Below are 23,012 nucleotides of genomic sequence, written 5' to 3'. Positions count from 1 at the left end.
AAGTCTTGCCCTGGCTGGTGTGGCTCAGTGAGTTGGAGCATCGTCCCGTAGCTGAAGAGTTTTAGGTTTGATTCCTAGTCAGGGCACATGCGTAGGTTGTGGGTTTGATACCTGGTCCATCATGCGATTGATCCTGTGTCCAGCCTTGTACGGGAGGCAGCCATTCAATGTTTCTCTCCCTTCCTCTCTCTCTAAAGGCAAAGAAAAAAGTGTCCTCAGGTGAGGATAAAAAAAAATAAATGTAAATTCTTTGTAAATTCTCTTGTAAATAGATGTAAATTCTTTGACCAGTAAATCCAAAATCTTGATTTCCTCAGGGACGATTCCTATTGATTGAATTTTTTAATTTATAGATTTTAATTTTTAGAGTAGCTTCAGATTCACAGAAAATGAGCAGATAGTATAGAGTTCCCACATGCCCACTGTCTGCCCCCTCACAGTTTCAGGTATTACTAACCTGTTTCATTAGTGTTGTACATTTGTTAGAGTTGATAGATTGTTGTGAACTAAAGTCCATATTTTACATTAGGGCTTGTTCTTCATGCAGTTTAGTTCTATGGGTTCTGACAAATACATAATGCTATGCCACGCTGCTACATCTTTTTCTACATTAGATGAGACCAGAAGGCTACGGGGAGGTGGAGTTGGGTATTTCCCTTTTCTCTATCAGTTAGGCTCTGTCAGAGTAGTTTCTTTCGAGGGCACACAAAACCCAGAACGCTGTGAGCATAGCCCATAGCCTTGAAAATGGTTATTTTTTTACTCTGGATGTAATTCAAAATAGTTACTTCCCCCCATCTCCTTCTGAAAACAGGAAAGAATATTTTTTCATTGTTTACTGGGAGAACCTGGTGAACCTCCTGGGAACAGAGCTAATGAAAGTGTGAGCGACCCTCTTAAACTGGTTCCCAGGAATTTTTTTAATCCACAAGCTAGTTCACACAGCCTCCAACAGTTCATCAGTTATAGTTTACATTTTTATACCCTCCCTTTGACTTCAACTTCTCCTCCCAGAAAGCTATGATTCTGTGCGTTTGCCTTGTTTCTTTGTTTTTTGTGGTTAGTTTGCATTGTGGTTTCAATTCCCTGGTGGATTTAACAAGAGTTGCTGATTTTCAGTTTAATAAGCTTTTCTATAAAGTGTTTTCATTTTTTTAATGAAAACCTCATGACATGGAATTATTTCTTGACTCACATGTTATTTGGAAATGAACATTAAAATTTCCAAGTACTATTGAATTAATTTTATGTGACTAATTTTGAATTGTAAATTGTTTCTACTTGTTAAATTTTTTGAGTTATTATATTGCTGCCTGAGATACCTTTACTTTTTATAAAGTTTCATTACTGTTAAAATCATGTATTCTGTTTCATTGTGGGATTCATAATATGTTTATCAAATCTGTCATTTTTTATCAGCTCTCTCTCTATAATTTGGTTATTCTGAGATGCATATGTTATACATAAATGATGGTGAGTTAAAATTTAAATTAAAAAGTTGTTTTGTGTTAAAATGCATTGCTTTTTAAATATGATGTTGCTGTATTACGACACACATATAAATATTAACTACAGATTTAATTATAAAATAGTTACTTTTTAGGTTTAATAGTTAATAATTGTTTAGTTTAAGTTCTATATTCCTTCATAATTTGCTTATATCACATTTTCTTTCTCAGGAAAGAAATGTATATATTTTATTTACAGTTTTTTCTGTATCACTTTTATTTGGTATTCTTTTTAGATAAATTTAAATCACTCACATATAATAGCTGCTAGCACTATTTTTATCATTTTATACTTTTTCAATACATTATTTTTTTATGTTTGTTAGTTTTTTGTATGAATTTATTTTTGCCTCATTTTATTTTTAGTGCAGTTTTAGAAGATAAATATCTTGCTTGTAATGGCTACTAAATATTAGTATCGGTTCTTCTGCAAGCATTTAAATCCTATATTTATGTTTGCCTGTATAATCTATCAAAATATTTGAATGCCATTAGAGCAATATGTATAATTCTTTATTATTTTATAATTTACATATTATGAAAGGCTCATTTTAAAATAATAATTTAACGCATTTTGTTAAATGTATACATGATAAATGTAGAGCTACCACTTCATTCCAGACAAAATATTTTTATCACCTCATAATATCTACTGATTGGTCTCTGTTTGCTGCTAATAGCTGCATGCTATTTTGTGAGAGTTAAGCAAATTGAATAACCCAGAAAACATCTAAAAGTATTTTTCTGAAGGTTTCAGTTAATATTTGCATTATCGTTGCCTTTTCAAGGACAATACTTTCACAACATAGCTTTGTGCATTAGTTTAATTATTTAAGCATGTATGTTAACTGCTTTCCAAAATTTTTCTTTTCTTTTGTAAAGATAATGCCACATCGCAAGCATTGGTTTTATTTGGTGCCCCTAATGAAGCTGGTGAGATTTTTCCTGAAAATAAAATGACAAATACTGAAGGTGAGGACTGAATGTAAATTGTACAGTAACCTATGTAAACTATATTTATATTCACTCATTAGTTTGTGATGTCAGTATTATATTTTTATTGAGAAACAACCCCTAAATATCAATTGTTAACAAAGTGATGATATAGTATAGAGAATATAATATTATAATGTATTTTATTACTAATAAATCTTTAATTACAATTTGGTTCATAAGAATTATTTACAATTTCACAAATGTATGAATTTTAAAAATGAACATTTTTTTTAATTGTTCATGCCATGATTGGCAGGTGCTAGAAACTTTCCAGTTTAACAAGGATGTGTCTTTTTAAAGGAAGAGAAGAAGGATTTATGTTTTGAGGGTATGAAATCCAGAATTAAAAGTTGTTCATTGAAAATCCATTAAACATCTTTGAAAGTGTTTTTGATATTATATGTAGAAAGAGATTATGAAATGTGTACATTTGATATACAGGGGTTCATACTTGTTTCCTAGATCATTCTGGTGGCAAACTTTATATCAAAAGCGTTAACATTGATTTAATCTTGATTGGTAAATTTCTGCTCTGGAGATTTTCAGTTTGATAGGGTAAAATTGGGATAAGTTGCCATTTTGATCCTGTATCTATTTCTGTCCAGTAGAAATCCTGAATAGAATTTGAATGTCTTGACTTAGAGTTTATTGCCCATAGTTATGGGCAATATGGCTATGAGGCATAGGTAGGTTTGGACAAATTTTAAATTGTCAAAGGATTGATTTATGAACAAATAAATTAAAAACACTGGAATATATGTGTGCTAGGATTTATATATATTTTAGAAATGGAGTATATAATCTTCAGGCCAGATAATATGTAACTATGCACTAACTACTACAAAACAATAGAAAAGAATGGTTAGGTGGAGTAACAGAGATGAAATAAAGTTGTTAAAAGTTTCTGTACTTGCCCTGGCTGTCGTGGCTCAGTTGGTTGGAGCATTATCCCATAGATGGAAAGGTTGGAGATTCCATTCCTGGTCAGGACACATACCCAGGTTGTGGGTTTGATCTGTCTTTGGGGTGCAGATGAGAGGGAACCAATCCAAACAATGTTTCTCTCTGACATCTCTCTCCCTGAAAGCAATGAAATGATGTCTTTGAATGAGGATAAAAAGTTTCTGTACTCGATTCTGAGTTGTGGGCATGAGGTTTCCAAGTAATTCTTTGAAACCAGTTAGGTGTCCTGCATTCAACTCAATTCTGGCACCATCTACCTGGAAATAGCATCAGATCCCAGTAAGAGCTTAGTCCTACAGGACTGCCTCTCTGTTTACTGCAGATACCAGGGGAAATCATAGGTTTCACCAGCTCCTGACCAACTGCTATAGATTGGAGGTTTTAATGAACACCCCTCCTGGGTTTCATTAATTTGCTATAGTGACTCACAGAACTCAAATAACCACTACATTTTACTTACTAGATTACCAGTTTATTATAAAAAAGATATAACTCAGGAATAGCCAGATGGAATAGATGCATAGGGCAGGGTATGGGGAAAGGGCACAAAGCTTCTAGGTCCTCTCTGGGTGGACCACTTCCCCCAAATCTCCATATGTTCAACAACCTGGAGCTTTCTGAACCCTGTCCTTTTGAGTTTTTATGGAGGCCTCACTACATAGTCATGCTGTATTAAATCATTGACCATTGGTGGTTGATCCCAAAGTCACCTCATTAACACAGTGAAGGACACCTTTATGGCTCTCACTCAGGAAATTCCATGGGTTTTGGGAGCTCTATGTCAAAAACAGGACAAAGACCAAATACAAATTATTTATCGTAAATCAGAGTGTCACAGTAGTACATGACAAATGAATAGTACGGATAAGAAATACCCTCAGTGTTGTGAGTAACACCAATATTTATGCTCTTTAAGGATGAGGAGAACTGTCAGTGGATAGGGACAGGTTTGAACTGATCTCAAAGGGTGCATTTGTTTGTGAAAAGTGAGGGCAGTGTTTAAGCAAGAAGTACTGGATGTCAAATAACAGTGATGAAATAGTACAAAATAGGGAAACATAGATTTTGACTATACCATAAGGAAGATTCAGAAATGTAAAGATGATTAGTTAAAATAAAGCATTTTGAGTTTCAGGCTCAGGAGTGATTCTATATATAAGCAGAGATATTACATAACCAAATCCTTTGCTTGACAATGAGTCTGCTCTGCAGAATTATTTGGCTACAGGAGGAAATATGGAGACTGGTTACCTTATCATTATAGTCCAGGCTTAAGGTAATAAGGGCTTGATTTATAAAGGATCAATGGTTATGAAAGATAGGAATTAAAGAGACATTACAAAGGAATAATATTTGGTAACATAGTAATATAGGAACTTGAATGAAAAGAGGATTCAATAGTGATTTAACTGTTGCACACTTTGATAATGAGAACAGGGAAGTAAGAAAGAGAGTTTTGAGTGGAATGAAGATGAGTTTAGTTTTAGAAATATTGGCTTTGCAAATTGGTGTGTCTCTTGAAGACTGCCTTTGGCTCGTTGGCCTTGAAAAAGTCCAAATGTTGAATACCAAATAGATTTGAAGCAGGCCTGCAATCAAAAGTTTTATCTTGGTGTATCTTTAGTCTCTCATCATTTTGTTATTTGCCAGATAGTTTCTGCTATCCACTCTGTGTCAGACACCCTTCTCGCTGCTCGGAATGTGTCAGATCCCTCCCATCCTGGAGCTCTCTCTGTGTGCCTCCCATATCGTTCCCAGCTCTATTTCTGATGGTAGGAATGTGTTTCTTTTCCTCTGTAGCCTTTTTGGCTTTGACATCTTAGTCTACTGGTGTCTACGTGGACTTCTTTATTTCTTTGTTTGTTGTATATCGGCTTCTCAATGTGTACATTCTAATTTTAACTTTCATCCTCTCATCCCTCAAAGGATCCCTCAGGTCTCACCTTCTTTTTTCTACATTCAATGCTAGCATCAGGCTCTAGGAAGGATGTGTTTTGGAAGATTTGTACATTTTGACAACGAATTCAGGGTAAAGTTAAATCTAAAGATGTTTAGGTGGGAGTTAATCACTTAGAGGAGATGACTAAGAGAAAATTAATTCTTACCAAGAGTCATGCCTATGCGGAGAAATAGGCAGTGAAGAAGTGTGAGAAAGCTGTTGAAGAAGAGCATTTCATGGAAGTGTTGTCTACTCTGTTCTGTAGTGTTAAGAGTTAAAAGAGATGGTGATGATAGGTTATTGAATTCTGCTACTAGAGTATGGTTAGTGGTCTTTTTATAAAACAAAGTTGTTGAGGTATAATTTAAGTACAATACAGTTCACTCATTTCAAGTATAAACAGGAATGACTTTTAACAAATACAAATATTTATTTAACCCTATCTAAACAGGATATGGAATCTCCCATCTTTCCAGAAAGTTCATTCATGACATTTGTAGTCAATATCAGTCATCCCTTCCTATATCCACTGATATGATTTTAGTTTTACCATTCTAAAATTTTAAATACGTGTTAAATTATTATGCCTGGGTGAACAAATTGTGTAAAGATCAAATTCAAGGACAAGGAGAATTGACACTTTATGAACATGGTATTTTCATTTCATTTGCCAATGCAATCAACCAGTCCATATTTTCTCTCAGATGGAAGTTTCATGTTGCAAAGTCTCAACAAACCTCAACTGTGGACTAGCTGGATCCAGGAGGATCTTCCCTCTTACACATTGATTCTGAGCAAGGATGTTAGAGTTGGGCGGATGTTTAGAAAGGATGAGAGTCCTGTTTGAGCTGAATTCTTTAAACACCCTGAACACTTCACCAGGAGCAGCTCTATGAATGAATGTTGGACTAAAACCAGTAATTCTCACTGTATCATGGAATTTTAGGTGCAAAATACTTTAGATAATGCCCTATCAACCCACTCATTTATTGAATGAGCAATCTGGAGTTAGAGATTGAATAGTTTCAGCTTAGGAATCACAGCTTATAGTCAAGTCAAAGAGTGAACGACCATGACACCCAGTTCACTGTTCTGTGTCTCTTTAAAGTGGGTAAAATTAAAATGAAATGCAAAATTTTAACTGACACCATGTACATATCAGAATAAAAACAATTATAAGAACTCCAGAATTTTGGTTCTATCTTCTACTGCTTATGATGTACAAAATTTAACTTCACAGTATTTCATTTTCCCCACCTTACCATTTGTACAGTGTTAATCCCAAGCCATAGGGGCGCTACAGAAACGAGTTAGTATTCACATAATAGATTGAGAGTAGCACATGCAGAGAAATGTTAAATGAGTCATTACTATCCTTGTTTTCCCCACATTTGACAAAGCAAAACAAATGTTTTGAGTATAAGGAAAACTGTCTAGTTGTTAAATGTATATTAAAATCTTATTTCTAAAGGGAAGGACAACATGCCCTTATCAAGATACTTGTATAGAAGATCAATATGTAATTTTCACCAGCATGTGCTTTGGTCCTTTGACTATTACAGACACGAAAATATATATCTGTGTATCAGTGAAAGAGGAAATATGGAATGTAACACACAAAATAGTCATAGCAAGTACATGTGTTAAGTATGGTCAAAACAAACTAAAATACTTCAGAGTACCAGCACTTCAAGAATGTTCTTGAAGGAACATCCAAATTCCAAATCAAGTGGTATGTGAAACATTTGAGATGCTGTGAAATATATTTTTAGGACTGCTTCTCTTTACCACATTTCTTAAAATATAAAAACAAACTCTATAGTATAGCTTATGCTCCATGGCCAGGGAAGTATAGTTCAAGTGCCTGCTCTCCCACCTATCAGTTCTTTGAAATTGGACATGTTATAAAATTTTTCTAAGCCTTGGTTTCCTCACTTATGAAGTCAAGATAATGATCCAATTTCATAAGATTGTTGTGAGGGTTAAAAAAACATTGTATGTGAAGTACTTAGCATAGCCCTGGCTGCTGTGCCTCAGTTGGTTGGAGCGTCATCCTGTAAATGGAAAGGTTGTGAGTTCGATCCTTTGTCAGGGCACATACTTGGGTTATGGGTTCAATTCCTGGTCAGAGCATATGGGAGGCAAGTGACTGATGTTCCTTTCTCATATTGATGTCTCTCTCTCTCTCTCTCTCTCTCTCTCTCTCTCCCTTCCTCCCTCCAACCCCCTTACTCTGTCTCTAAAAAAAACAATAAAAAATGTCTTCAGGTGAGGATGAAAAAGTAAGCATAGCCCCATGTTTGGCAGATATTAATATATATTATATATGCATATATATACACATGTATATCTTCCTATAGGATAGAGTAAAAACTTTCATTTATAAATGAAACATACGCTCTTTTCACAGTGGTTGTTTTTTAGAGGAGGAGATGGTGAGACTTCAGTTAAAAGACTGCAGTTTCAATGAAGATATCTAAACTACTTGCCATCCCTGTGGGTTGGCATTGAAACAAAAGGCACAGTCAGTAGGCAATAGCATTACCTCTGTGTTTCTCAAGGTCAACTGAAACGATGCCTTCAGCTGTTCTCATTGAGGCACCAAGCCTGTTTTGTGTTTTGCATTTAAGATCAGTGACTGTAGCTATACTCCAGCCCAATGGAGTCCTTAGAGGCCAAAGGACTGCAAGTAAGCACTTCGGTGGAGTTTCATGGACAACTTTGCTGTGCTTCTGCAACCTTCAGTTGATTTGGGACATGCCAGGGTTAGAATCACTGAGGCACAGCAGACTGAGTGGATTTTATGATGAATACAACCTGAATGCTATAGTGAGAACATCAATCACTCTTTGTAAGAGACTCCAATTTTCAGAAATGGAAGGTAGAAAATGAGGTTATTATGAGGGTGAAGGGGACCTGCTTTTATTTTCTTCAGCAAGAGAAACTCACGCTGAGTTTAAGGAAGAACTCCTTCAATGCACGAGTGGTTGGATATTATTTACAATGGAAGATGTGGAATCTCTTTGAAAGGAGAGTTTAAAATATATTTCAAAGTCATTTTTTAGTGATTCAGGATTTATTTAGAAACAAATGGATTAATATGTTTTCTGCCTTTTTTTTTTTTTTTTTTACTTCCCAATGGTTAGTTCATAATGCTGTGGAATACAAACTTTTTAACTTCAAAGTTTTATTTTTGCTTCTTAGGTTCATTTTTATTTGTTACATTTTAAGTCATAAATAATTATTTTAGCTTTTAAAATTTTAGAGGGTTCATTCCACAATTGTGAAATATTTATCAACGTGTTTGTTAAAACACTTTGAGAGTATTAGTTTTAATAAAGCTGAGTATTTTTGCACATTCTGAACATCAAGGTTACTACAGTGTATATAACTGATAGTTAGCTTCCTCTGTCTGCTTTATTTTTAGAGGTGCACAAAGGCATTTACTTTAGCTACCCATGTCGGCGCCACAGCTGTTCTTTAGTAAACATTCCAGCACCATGTGTCAACAAAATCATTTCACACATTGAAGGAGTGGAGTCTAAGATACAGGAGCATTTGAAACAGGTAAGTGACATTTAAAATGCTAACATTTTTATAAGCCCTACAGAGCCTATAGGCATCTGTTATTTCAAGAACTCAAAAAGTTCTTTTTTTATGATAGTTCAAATAGTTTATAGAATCTTGGCTTAGTTTTATAATTTTCTAATTTAGACATGATTTTGATACTCTCACTCCAGAAGGATAAAACAACCTCATTAACTAAATTTTCCCACTACCTATTTCTTCTTTATCCAAAAGCAATCATGCTATGTAATAATTCCATAACCAACTTGATTAATAAATTAAATAGTATTTGCACACTGTTTTTGGACACTAAACTGATTAGATGATTAGATGAGTAACTTATTATATAAAAGGACAATGTGTTATTTTTAAATGAGTTATTTTGTTCTAAAGAAATACTTGATAGGTTGAAAGAGAATATGTAATTATTCTTTTTTTTGTCTTTTTAAACTTTTACTTTGCCTTTATTATTCTGAAGGGAGTTCAATCTTGAAATCATCGTAACTTTCAATTATTTTCAAAGGATGATTTAAAAATAATAACCTTTTCAGATTTTTTAAAAGATTGTATTTCTGAGCAATTAATACACAATTTGAGTGTCCAAATCGGGGGGTAAGTTTGCTAGAGACCTGTGTTACTTCTCTTCCTTCATCACTGTTACTGGGTAGCTCTGAAAAGGTTTTCTGGTGGGGGTCATCTGTGATGCTTGGTCTAGGGTTTTGTTTCCTTTGAGAAAAGTGTTTAATAAAATCACAGGCTTTATAGCTACACATTCTGTTACCTTAAATGAGAATGAAGATACTGTGTTAGAGTGCCAGCATATGATATGAATTCTGTATATATTAGCGATTGGTATTTCTGTAATACTATCTGTATCACCCTATTTAGTGTCATATTATTTCTGTTGTTTCTTTGTTAATGCTGTCTTCTGGTGCCTACCTGAGAGCCTAATAGGTAGTAGGCACTAAATAAATGTCAGTTAAATGAAAAAATAAATGAGGTCCTGAAACAGAGCCTTTTTGTTTTTCCGGATTCATCTGAAGCATCTATCCACCTTATATAGCAAGAGCTACCCTTTACCAAACATCTGCTATTTTCTAGGCACATAATACATATGTATTTTTATATTTGTCCTTTACAGGAATCCTACTTTACTGGTGAAGATTCTAAGACTTAGACAACTCAAGTAATTTGTATGTCATTGCACAGGTAGCAAGCATTAAAGTTGAAATTTGAACTGAGTTCCATCTGCCTCCAAAGCCCATTTTAGCCTGTGTTTTATGACTCTAAAGGGCAACAGAAGGGCTTAATCCTCATTAATATAGAGTGTTAGTTGGCATATTTGACAACATGAAACACACAAAATAAGAATGTTAGATAAACACAGTTCTAGAAAAAAACCTCTAATAATGATAACATAATGTGTATATAGGTAACTACATATCCACATACGTTTAATCTAACTTATTGTGAAATAAATGCTTATAATCCTTTTTTAATTTCAAGACCTATTATAGACTTTCTATGTTCTAAATTTTAAAAATATTCTATTTTTGACTGTATATTTACTAGTTAAATTTGCTGGTGTTGAACTGGTGAATATAGTCTATTTACCTGAGTTTCTTATGCTGTATTTTTTGTTGAGGTCACCACAACTATTGATCAGACATTTACTTATCTAGATTTGAATTAATATATTGAGAACTGGTAGCTACTTCTCTTCTTTAAAGATATTTTCTTTCTGATTAAACTACTAAAATGAGAAAAGAACTTCCCATTATTATTTGGAAAAAGTGAACTTTTGGTAAGATTAGTTAGACAACTTTACATTCATACTTCTTGCAAAATTTCAATTGAAGAAAATGAAGCAAACAGGAATTGAAAGAAATATGTAAAGACTAGCTTGTGACTTTCTGATAAACAAAAGCTTTATTTCCAAAAAGGCAAACACACATGGATTTTCTATGGAAATATTATGTATGATATTTTTTCTACAGAAAATAATTCAGAATTAGTTAACCTAAGCCTTAACCTAAGTTCAAATAAAGTGGATTACTTATTTAAGAAATATTTGAAATGAATACTTATCTTGCAGAAAATACCGAATTTTTGAAGTGTGTATCTGGGTACATTTTAATGATTCCAGAATGCCTGAATGAAATGGAGATAAAAGCATTTCTCCTCAACATTTTTATCACTTAAAAATATTCGACCCAATAAAAGTTGTCAACAGACTGTACCTTTGAGAGGAGATTAACATTTTTCACGTTACTTGTTCATCGCCTACAATCCCAGGCACTGTCTTGTACCTGTTTAGTGCTGGGGGAGCAATGGAGCCTCCTCCTTTTCTGGTTTCCAGGAGGATTATGTGTACAGTGAGCAAAAGGAAGCAGCAGAAAACAACTTTATGATAACCAGCTGGAGCCTTGGCCCCAAATTCCACTGTAGCCCCATCAAGAGCTGCACAAAATAATTCTTATTCTGAGTTGCAGATTTTCTGATTCCTCTGAATTTTAGGGTTGAGAGTCAAAGCAGACAATTGGCTTAATGATTTTGCTAAATTCTTTAATTTCGTGTTTTCATTTTCCAACTGTTGGAAAAATTTGGTGCAGTGATGAAGACAGATTGGCCCATGAAGTGTTCAGCAGTCAGCACAAGAGAAGGGGGTGTTTGCCCAAATACAGATTTATTTACGTAGCTCCTGCCAAGGCCCACAGATCTGGGAGTTCAATGCTCTTGACTTTTACTTTGTTCAATCCACAGTGATGTTTCCTTCTGATGAAGTTCGATTTTTCCTGGGGACTCGATGATTATAATTTTGATGGGGTAGAGTGGAGTCAAGCACAGGAAGAAAGTGATGCCCTGTCTAGGCCAAGATGTTTTTCCTCTTCTTTTAACTTGTAACATTTTTACTTTTGTCTAAAGTGTTCATTATGTTTCTCTACAAACTGCTTGATTTTTAAAACATTTTTATTGTTATTCTACTACAGTTGTCCCATTTTTCCCCCTTGCCCACTTCTGCCCAGCCCACCCCCCACTCCCACAGTCAATCCCCACACTGTTCTCCAAGTGCGTGGGTCATTCATACACGTTCTTTGACTAGTACCTTCCCCTCATTTCCACCATTATCCCCGTCCCCCTCGCTCTCCTCTGGTGGCTGTCATTCTGTTCCATGTTTCCATGTCTCTGGCTCTATTTTGCTCATTACTTTATTTGTATTCATTAGGTTCCTCTTATAGGTGAGATCATATGGTATTTGTTTTTCACTGATTGGCTTATTTCACTTAGCATAATATTCTCCACTTCCATCCATGCTGTCGTGCAAGGGAGGAATTCTTTCTGTCTTTGTGCTGTGTAGTATTCCATTGTGTAAATGTACCAGTTTTTTGATCCACTCATTTACTGATGGACTGTTGGTGGGAATGTAGACTGGTATAGCCACTGTGGAAAACAGTATGGAATTTCCTCAAAAAACTGAAAATGGAAGTGCCTTTTGACCCAGTGATTTCAAACTGCTTGATATTTAAACACTACTTATTGAGAAAATTTACATACCATAAAGTTTGCCATTTAAAGTGTACAATCCAATGGCTTTTAGTGTATTTTCAGAGTTATATAACCATTGTCATAATCACAAAAGACCGCAAATTGTATGATCCCATTAGTGTGAAATGTCCGCAATGGTCCAGGCTATAAAGACGCAAAACAGGTGATGGTTTCCTAGGGCTGTGGAGACTGCCGATGGGCGTGGAGTTCCTTTATGGGATAAAGCTTGTTTGGTTTTCATGAGGATAGTTTTAATCTTTTATTAGATTAGTCTCTGTAAGTAGTTGAAAAGCTGCCGTGTACTTCGGGTATGGAATACATATTAGATGAATGAGAGATCCATCTTTTGGGGGTCCACCATTAGTTTGTTCACTCATTGCATCACAGTGGTTTCCTTTGAGTCTGAATAAATACTGTAGATCCTCTGATGGGCAGAAACGCATCTGCCGTAAGCTTGTCCATCACTCATAACCGTTTAATTGCAATTCTGAATCTTGAAAAGTAGCTTCTTCAGAGTAGAGTTACTATGAACATTTTCTCTACCTTTATTTTTGCAAAGAATGAGAAAATACTGCAAAATGATGGAAATAATTGCCTGGATAACTTCCCATAGAAATTAAGGTTTTGCTTTAGTTTTCTGCCACCTTATTCTGCTAGATTAGAGATAGTTTTATTTAATTTGGAATGATCTCTACTGAATTGAAAATTTTCTCTTTATTTAGTCAATTCAAGTCATTAAGATGCAACCATGAGGAATGGCATAGAGACAAAGTACAGATGCTCCTTGACTTACGATGGGGTTGCATCCTGATAAGTGCATTTAACACACTTAACCTACTGCACATCATAGCTAAGCCTCACCTGCCTTAACCATGCTCAGAACACTTACACTAGACTACAGCTGGGCAAAATTATTGCAAGAATTTTTAAACCATGCAACACCTGACTATTTAGTTAGAGGCACTGACCTCTTTTCCCTTAGATTGCCAAATAAAAAAATGACAACAGCCGATGCAGCAATAGCTGTCCTGTGTGAATGAATCAAAATTACACCAATATTTTTTCAGATCAGCAAAAAATATAGTGTATTTTTTGGTGTGCCACAGAACTTTAGGAATAAGTATGTGTGTGCCATGAGATGAAAAAGGTGGAAAATTGCTGCTGTGTGGGACTGGTTGTTTACCCTCATGGTTGTGTAGCTGATGAGGAGCTGTGTCACTAGAGAGTATCTTGCCATATATTGCTAGTGCAGGAAGAGATTTAAATTACAGATTCAAAGTACAGGTTCTACTGAATGGGTATCACTTTTGCACTGTCATAATGTCAAAATATAGCAAGTCAAACCATCCTAAGTTGGGGACTGTCCATATTTAGAAATCATTCTTTAAAATACAAAGATTATATTGTACAGAAGTAACATTACCATCAATAACAATGATAATGAAGCTCAACTTTATTAAGTGCTTACTATATATGGTAGTCCTAATATGCATGATTTCATTGACTCCTTTTGCAACCTTGCGAGGTAGAAACTGCCATTATCCCCAGTTGCAGATGAGGAAAATGATTCCACAGGTTGGTTTCTCCCCGGATCACACAGTCAGTGGCAAAGCCAGCATTCAGACCAGGTGTGTGTGAGCTCCAAGAGCATCCTGTTTATCATTGTGCTGTGTCATCTATCCTGAGAGCGTGTCAGCTGGGATGACCAAAACACTTGATTGTTAAAATATTTATAATTCTAGTTGGAAAACTTTGCTTTGATTATACCATTTTATATTTGTTTTTAAGTTTGAAAACTAATATTTAATCAACTGACCCTCTTGACCAAATTGCTGATACTTTGAGTTATCCATGATATTTCATTTGAAACTTAAGGGCACTTAGAATCCTCACATAGCCACTGTTTCCCATTCTATCATTCCCATTTTCTTTATTTCCTTGCCTAATCAATTCACCTCTTATATTAGTATATTTGGTCCTTCACATCCTTATCCTATAGTCTGGAAAAATTCCAGCCCTGAAGAGATCTCTCTGATATTGTGCCATCTCCTCTCCCTACACACAGCCTGCTGAATAGTGATAAAGAACGTTACACAATAATTCAAATTTAAGATATTATACATTTGTGGTCTCTAACCTTAATGGGACCTTTAATAGTGTTCTGAAATTATGCTGTTTGTCAACCAGAACTTTCTCTAATATTATTCTCTGGTATCTACTCCAATCCTTTCCTTTGTTCAGGTCTCTAAGTCCTCCACCTCTCTACTCATTAATCTCTTACTTCCCCCACAAATGGGAGACATAATAACAGAAATAGCTCAAACTCCTCTTACCCAAGTATGAACATCCTTGAATTCTGCAGACATTGTTTCTTTTGTCCTTTTCATAGAAGATTTTCTTTCCCCACCAATGGCTAATGCCTTCATCTGCATTCTGCATCTGAAAAAAAGGATAACAAGATCCTTTTTTCTTAACTCGCTCCTGTCCCATTTAAAATATTGATGTTTCTCCTGTTCTCCAGAAAAAATTTTTACCCTATACATACCTTTAAACATATCCTTTTTTCACTTTTTCTTACTGTTCCACTTAACCTCTGAAGAGTTGTCTAAATTCAGTATCTCTGCTTCCTCACTTATTCATTGAAATCTGCATTTGGTCTCCATTATTCTAATGAAAATACCTTCATAAAAGTAACTTGTTTTTTTCTGTTATCTGTTGCTATACTCATATATACAAACACACACATTAAAACTTTGTGGCTAAAGCAAACATGTATTTGGTTACCGTTGAGCAATTTTTTCTGGGCTCAGCTGGGAAATTTTGTTGGTTCTTGCCTGGGGCCAAAAATGTGGATGCACACATCTGCTCACTCAACTGGGAATAGTGGTAAAGATGGCCTAATTCACATGTCTAGTGGCTGGGAGAGTGTTCTAAAAGGACAAATCTCAATGGGCAGATGCTTAACAAAGCTTTGCTTGTGTTATGTTTGCCAGTCCCACTGTGCAAAGCAAAGCACATAATCATCCCCTGTTAATGCAGCAGAGCAGCATGTAGGGTAGAGGAAACATTATGCAGCTCCTGACTGTATGTTACAGAATCAATAATTTAACAGTAAGTTTTCAACAGTTTGCCCATCTTCCCCGTCTACCTCCTACTTAGTTCTCTTCTCTAAAGAGGTCTTGGTATTTGCTCTACTGCTGGAATTTTCTTATGCTGTTAGTATAGTAGATACAATAGAATCCAAAACACACTTCTGAAGAGATTAAATTCATCTACATAATCAAAAATGATGAATGCAATTACTTGAAATCCCAATAGGTTTTTGCATAGAATATGACAACCTTATTCTAAAATTTATACATCCTGAGAATAGCCAAAGATGTCTATAAAGGAAAAGAAGGAGGGAACTATCATATCAGTTATTAAAATATAGTATGAAACAGGCAAATAAGTGAAATGATTTATTGTAATCCACAGGTAAATTTAACCAATGAAATGCAGGAGCCAGAAACAGGCAAAATTTCAGAGAAGGCAAAATTTCAGGTTCCTGGCATTCAAATAACCAGAATATTTAAATGATTAAATGATTATCATAGGAAAGGCCCACTATACCAGAGAACAATTTGAGCTTTACATTCATAAATGCTCATCTGAAATATTTAGACAAGTTTTTAAAATATCCCAAAGTCACTTGAAATGATTTTAATAAAATTCCTGTTACAGTTAAACTAAGAATTTCACTCGTTGCCATATACATTGTAACTATTGATTATGATATTATCAATTTTATCCAACTAACCACAAATAAGTCTATGCATTTCTGATTTCTGTCTCTTTCAAAGAGCAAAGAGAAACAAAAGTGGGGAAGGGGACTAAAAATGTCAAATAATACATACTTTAAAAATTACATTGTAGTGGAAATCAAACACTTTACTTACTCTAAATAATATCGCTTAGAAATTCCTTCTTGATACATATAACATTCTAACTGACCCTGTTTTTTTAACTCTATGTTTGTATTGGAGACTATTGCCACACATTAGCTGTTTAAATACTATTTAAATTTTTGAAACAAAAAAAATTATTTACAAAACATTCTATTTTCTACTCTTAAAAAAAAGGAAAAATTAACTTCATGTTGGGAATGTCCTTTTTATTGTGAAATATATGTGGATGTTGAGTACTAATTCTGAATATTATTTCCCCACTCTGACCTACTTTCTTCTGAAAAGAATACTCATACATGTGAATTTTCATCAGTTTGGGGTTTTCTATACATATCCTTTTCAATAGTACAAATCATCTTGAAAACATAGGCAGTATTTGTCAAACAATATGCCAAATTTGAAAAAATTTTAAGAACAAGTATATCCTTCCTATGTTTTAAAAAGCAGCCTCATGTAAAACCTGACATAATTTAGAAAATTATCCCTAAGTCCATTCATTCAAAAGTATTTATTTAATGCTTATAACATGCCACATTCTGGTAAGTATTATGGTTAGTGGAAATATATATAAATTCTAACTTCCAAAACCTTAATAATCTGACAGAAGAAGGAGAGACATAAAGAAACAACTAAAATACAGTGTGGTCAGTAAAATGTGATATGAGATTTCAAGGAAAGACAGCTATCTTAAGCTTTGGAGGACAAAGATAGTTTTGCGGGAAGAAGTGAGAGTTAAACAGAGATAACAAATTACATGGGTTAAAGCAGAGAAGTAAGAGTTAATCAAAGCTAGAGCAGACTATGTGAAGGGACACAAAGCTTCAGAGTATATAGTACTTTGTAAAGGGGGTTTTATGTCATGCCAAGGAGAGTGAATTAATCATGTGGTGAGAGAGATTCAGAGGAGGATTTTAAACAGATTATTGACAAAGGTATATCTTTTTATTAAATTTATTGGGGTTAATAAAGTTATATGTTTCAAATGTACAATTCTATATACACCATCTGTATATTTGGGTGTTTGCTACCCAAAGTCAAATCTCCTTCCACCACCATGTATTTGACCTTCTTTACTCTTTTACTAACTCCCGCTAACCCCCCTTTCCCTCTGGTAACCACCGTACTGTTTTCTGTGTCTATGAGTTTTTGTTTGTCTGTCTTGTTTCTTCATTTGCTGCCTTCAGTTTTATATCCCACATGAGTGCAATCACATGGTTCTTGACATTTTCTATCTGACTTATTTCTCTTCATGTAATATTCTCAAGGTCCATCCATGTTGTTGCAAGTGGCAGTATTTCATCTTTTTTTGTGATTGAGTAGTATTCCATTAAATATATGTACCACACCTTTTTTATCCAAAAACATATTTAGAAATAGAAGGTGTATGGCCTGTTTTATGGTGGGTGGATGGGAGGAGGAAATGACTAGTGAAGAAAAGCCAGTGAAAGGCTCTGACCATGATCCAGGCAGAAATGGGAGTGGCCTGAAGGAAGGCACTGCAATGCGAATGGAAAGACTTGTTTCAGTTGAGACACATGCCAGAGATGGAATCAAAACAAATCAGTAATTATACATAAAAGGTGAGGAAAATGAGTAATCAATATAATTAATCAACTTTCTTGCTTAGGTTACCTGGGATAGGATGGTACTCCCATAAGATTTTAATGGAGTCGAGGGCCTCTATTTTTGCCTAAATAAGATTACATTTGAATTTCTAGTACCTTAGAATATTTTCACTCATTGGTGAAGCTGTCTTTGTTTTTCCTTCCACCTGATTGTGTTTATGTGAGGTTTTAGTTATATAGGCTCTGTTTTGTTTCTCTCTAGAAACCATAACTTCTAGACAAGCTTTCCATCTTCGGCAGATCTCCAGTGTGGGTAGAGTTCTCACAACAATGACTAGAAAGCAACTTCTCGGCCACGTATTCTCGATTCTTGGAGGGGGAAAGCAATAATACTAGCTAATGTCACCACAGGCAGACCTTCTACTACTTACTTTGATTATCACCTGTTTATTCTTACACCTTGATGATGATCTCCATTTGTCTCTTCCGAGTTATACTTTTCTTTGCTCTATTTTTCCTATCAGCCCCATCAGATTACTTCCTATTCCTGGGTATCCTTCAAAATGTTCCAATGATTTTATTGACATACATATATGTTTTTCTCTAGGAATTTTGGTGTGGTATGGGAATTGAAGAGAAGTATTGATGTATGCCCCATCTAACATCTTGAATTGGAGATTATCTAAGAAACCTATAACATTCTGACTATATACCCTTTGTGTATTTGTAACTTTACTAGTGAATTCAAGTAAAGGTTAAGTTTGCTATTGTTTTCTGAGATGTTTAAAATTTGATTTTTATTGAGATCTTTTATTTTGACAGTTTGAAGCTGCTTTTGAAGAATGGTAAGATCCTATTGTGCTTCTTTTAATTTTTAATGTTTACATTTTTATTAACCTGCTATAGAGTGAGTTTTATTTCAAGACAAAATTAAAAGCATAATTTTTCATATTACATATTAAAATATAATTTGAAAATATAATAATTAGTATATTACCAAAAATGACAGAATAGGAATCTCCAGGACTCTGTTCCACCCCAAAACAACTCTAAATTTGGCAAAAATTGGTCAGAATCAACATTTTCCAAAGTCTGTAATTAGTCAAAAAATTACAACCACCATGGGAAAAGTTAATGAAGAAAAAGTCTGCTGAATTATATTAAGAGAACATTGTGGCATTTTAAACTGCTTCCTGGCCATCCTCCAGCCCCCAGATCAGGGGAGGCCATAAAGAGGGCAGCCTGCACTTATGGTGCCCATTGGCTAGTGCCAGAGGGAACAATATGGACCTTATTCTTGAGTAGTTGTGGTTCAGTATTTTGACCTGTCTGCCAACTCCCTGAAAGATTGACACAAAGGCTTTTCTACACTGTGCCTGACTTGGAGTAACCCCAGAGCTTGAACCACTTCCAGGGAGTGTTTGTTGAAAGCATTTAAAAGCACATACTTGCCACCATTGTATGAGACTATTGATCGCAGTTGGAACAAACATTTGACAGACCGACATGCCTGGGAAAGAAGAGGTTGGGAAAGGAGTTACATGAGAGAATAGGCTTTTCAAAGCTTTGACGTCTACTGGAGAATCAAGAAGTATATACAGATCTTCAATGCCAGACGCATGCTCAGGAAAGAACCAAGAAGACCCTAATCATTTACCAGTGGCTGATATTTAGGATCTGCACCGGCAACAACTGATGATAAGAGCAGAGCTATAAACAGACTGGATAGGCACTGAAGAAGTACTCCAGTACAGAGCCAATCTGTTAAGACTGGAAGGGTATTTTGTATCCCCTTTCTCTCTGTTTTGGCCCCAGGTATTTAAGCTAACAGGCAAAACACAAGCTCACCAATTAGTTAATGAAACACTTACTTTAGTGGCCACACATGACAAGGAACACAGATGTTAAAAACATGTTTAAAAAATCATTAAACAAATAAATAACAATGATACACAACAAACAGCAACAATAACCCCAACAGAGGGAGGGTAAATTTATTTAAATTTCACATTAAAATATCCAGAATGTTCAGTTTTATACAAAAATTATGAGGCATGCAAAGAAGCAAAGAAAGTTTGTTGCATTAACAATGAAAAAGAACATAAGAAACTGGCCCTGAGGAAGCCGAGATATTGGACTTAATATATAAAGGCTTGAAATCAACAGTCTTAAATATTCTCAAAGAGATAAGGAAACTATGGACTAAGGACTAAACAAAATCAGGAATCTAACATCTCAACAAATATAGAATATTAATAAAATGATTGAAAATATAAAAAAGAGCCAAATAGACATTGCAGAGATGAAAATACAATATTTGAAATGAAAAATTAATTAGAGGTGTTCATCAATACATTTGAGCAGACAGAGGAAAGCGTCAGGAATTTGAAGGCAGGTCAATCAGGCTGAAGAGCAGAAAGTCAAAGGAATGAAGAAAAATGAGCAGAGCCAAAGAGACTCCAGGGGCATCACCAAAAAAAGAAATATACCCACATTAGGAGTCCAAACGTGACTGGGGAGGGAAGGAGAGGGAGAAAGAATATCTGAAGAAACACTGGCTGAAAACTGCTCAAATCTGATTAAAACATGAATCTGTACTTCCAATAAATCAGAGCACTCCAAGCATGATACAGAGATCAATACTAAGACACTTTTCAACGTAATTTTTGAAAGCCTGGGACAAAGATAATACAGTTTTCCCCCATACCCAAAAGTAGAGTATTCCAGTGAAACTTTTTGTAAACTGAAGTGATTCAAAGCAAGGAGGCAATTACCATGAATTTATATGGAAAATTTTCTGGGCATTCTCAGACCCCCAGAATCATACTGAATATGCTGAATTACATCTAGTTTTACCCTAAGTGTGACTCTCTTACAAGCTCTCTTAGGCTTTTCTGATACCTTAGGACACATCTGGCTAATGGGTGCACACAATAAATTGAGATGAAGCAGAGTTGCTCACATAGTTCACAGCTATCATGGCTTGATGCTGAGATGCTGAGTGCAGTTCCCAAAGAAGGAGCTTGGAGGTGTCACCCTCACTGCTCAGGGTATTCGCTGCCTTTAAAATGACTTGCTGCAAAACGAATGCTGAACACTACTTGTGCTTTTTGCCCTTTTTTTAAAAGCAAAAATCCTGTTTGGTTTCCTTTCACTTAGTGAAACCAGGTACTAATGTAGGTCTTCTGTAAAAGCAAAGTTGCATAATGTGAACTTTTGAAAATCAGGGTACACCTATATACTGAAAGCAAGAGAGAGGTGACTCATCATGTACAAGGGATCCTCAATAAAATTAACAGCCACCTTTCCATCAGAAATTATGGAGGCCAGAAGGCAGTGAAATGACATATTTAAGTTGCTTTAAAAAATCGTCAAACAAGAATTCTGAATCCTGGAAAAGTGTTTCTCAAAAATAAAGGAGATATTAAGATTTTCCTAGATAAACACAAACAGAGGAGCTTCATCACTAGTACACATATCAGAAACCCTAAAAGGAGTTCTTCAAGCAAAATTGAAAGACACTAGACAGTAACTTGAAGCCAAAAAACCACAACAAACAACAGTAAAAGTAGCTACAAAGATAAATGCAAAAGTCAGTGTAATAGCATTATTTTTTTTATCTCCTTCATTTTCCTATATAATTAAAATATAAATGAGTAAAACCATAAGTACAAATCCAAATTAATGGCAGTGACACAATGTGTAAATATGCAGTGTGTGAAAATGGCAGGAAGGGAGGGAGCAGAGCTGTAAAGGAACAGAATTCTTTAATGTTACTGAAACTACACTGATTTTAATTCAAACTTAATTTTCATAAAGTTAATGTGTTCATTGTAACCACCAGGGGACCGTTAAGAAAAATTCTAAAAACAAAATAAATGAACAACTCCAGAAATGCCAATAAGAAGGAAACTAAAACAATACAATATGAAAACAAACAAACAAAACCCCCCCACAATTAACTGCAAAAGAAGGCAGTTTTGAAGAAGATAGAGAATGAAAAAGATATAATATACAAAACAACAAAATTGCAGAAGTTACTCCCTTCATATCATTAATCACTTTTCATGGAAATGTATTGAACTATTTTATTAAAAGATATAAAGTAGTGGAATGGATAAAAATAAATGGTACAATGATATTGTGTGTATAAGAGAGTCACTTGAGATCCAAAGACACAAGTAGGTTGAAAAGGAAAGGAAAAAATATATATTTCATGAAAATAGTAACCAAAATAGAGCTGCAGTGGCTATACTAATGTTACACAAAATAGACTTTAAGTTAAACCATATTACAAGAAACAGATTATACTTGGTATCTTGTTTAAAGATCACTCTATCAAGAAGATATATATACATATCTTCTAAACATATGCAAACCTAAACACAAAACCTCAAAATATATGAAATACAAGCTGACAGTAATGAAGGGAGAAATAAACAGTTCTATAAGAGTGTGAAAATTCAATATCCTCACTTTCAATAATGGATAAAAGAACTAAAAAAAAAAGATCAATAAGGAAATAGACTTGACCAACACTAGAAATATATATACCTGTCTTATATAATACACTTCACCCAACAACAGTAGAAAAACATTCTTTTCATGTTCATATTGAACATTATTCATGATAGGTTATATATTAAGCCACAAAACAAATCTCAATAAAGTTACAAATATTGAAATCATACCAAGTATCATCTGTGCCCCAATAGCATTAAACTAGAAATCAACAACCAAAGCAAACTCAAAAATGCATAAATATGTACAAGAATAAATTCTTTCACGTACTCACAAGACAAGGATGGCCCACTGTTGACACTTTTCGAAAAAAAATTTTCTTGTTTACACTATTACAGATGTCCTCCATTCCCCCAGCCCCCGACTTTTCCTTCTCCACCAAGCCCTCCTCCCACCCTGGTCTTCACCATATGGTCTGTGTTTATGGGCTTTGTATACACACAGAGATGTTCTCTTGCAG

The 23,012-nt window shown here is 34.8% G+C and overlaps 1 protein-coding gene across 1 annotated transcript in view; it reads left to right on the top strand.

The window, feature by feature from the left end:
- Positions 1–1,448: 1,448 nt before the first annotated feature.
- Positions 1,449–23,012, top strand: part of CCDC178 (coiled-coil domain containing 178) — a 280,932-nt gene continuing 259,368 nt past the window's right edge. The window contains exons 1-4 of the mRNA XM_053912249.1: positions 1,449–1,473; positions 2,391–2,480; positions 8,834–8,973; positions 18,854–18,876. Of these exons, the coding sequence (XP_053768224.1) occupies positions 1,449–1,473; positions 2,391–2,480; positions 8,834–8,973; positions 18,854–18,876 (278 nt within the window). The remainder of the gene's footprint in view (positions 1,474–2,390; positions 2,481–8,833; positions 8,974–18,853; positions 18,877–23,012) is intronic.

This window comes from Desmodus rotundus, chromosome 10 (genome assembly GCF_022682495.2).
Source record: "Desmodus rotundus isolate HL8 chromosome 10, HLdesRot8A.1, whole genome shotgun sequence".
Taxonomy (NCBI): Eukaryota; Metazoa; Chordata; class Mammalia; order Chiroptera; family Phyllostomidae; genus Desmodus; species Desmodus rotundus.
Note: the sequence above shows the minus strand (reverse complement) of the source record. Positions and strands in the feature narration are given on the sequence as shown.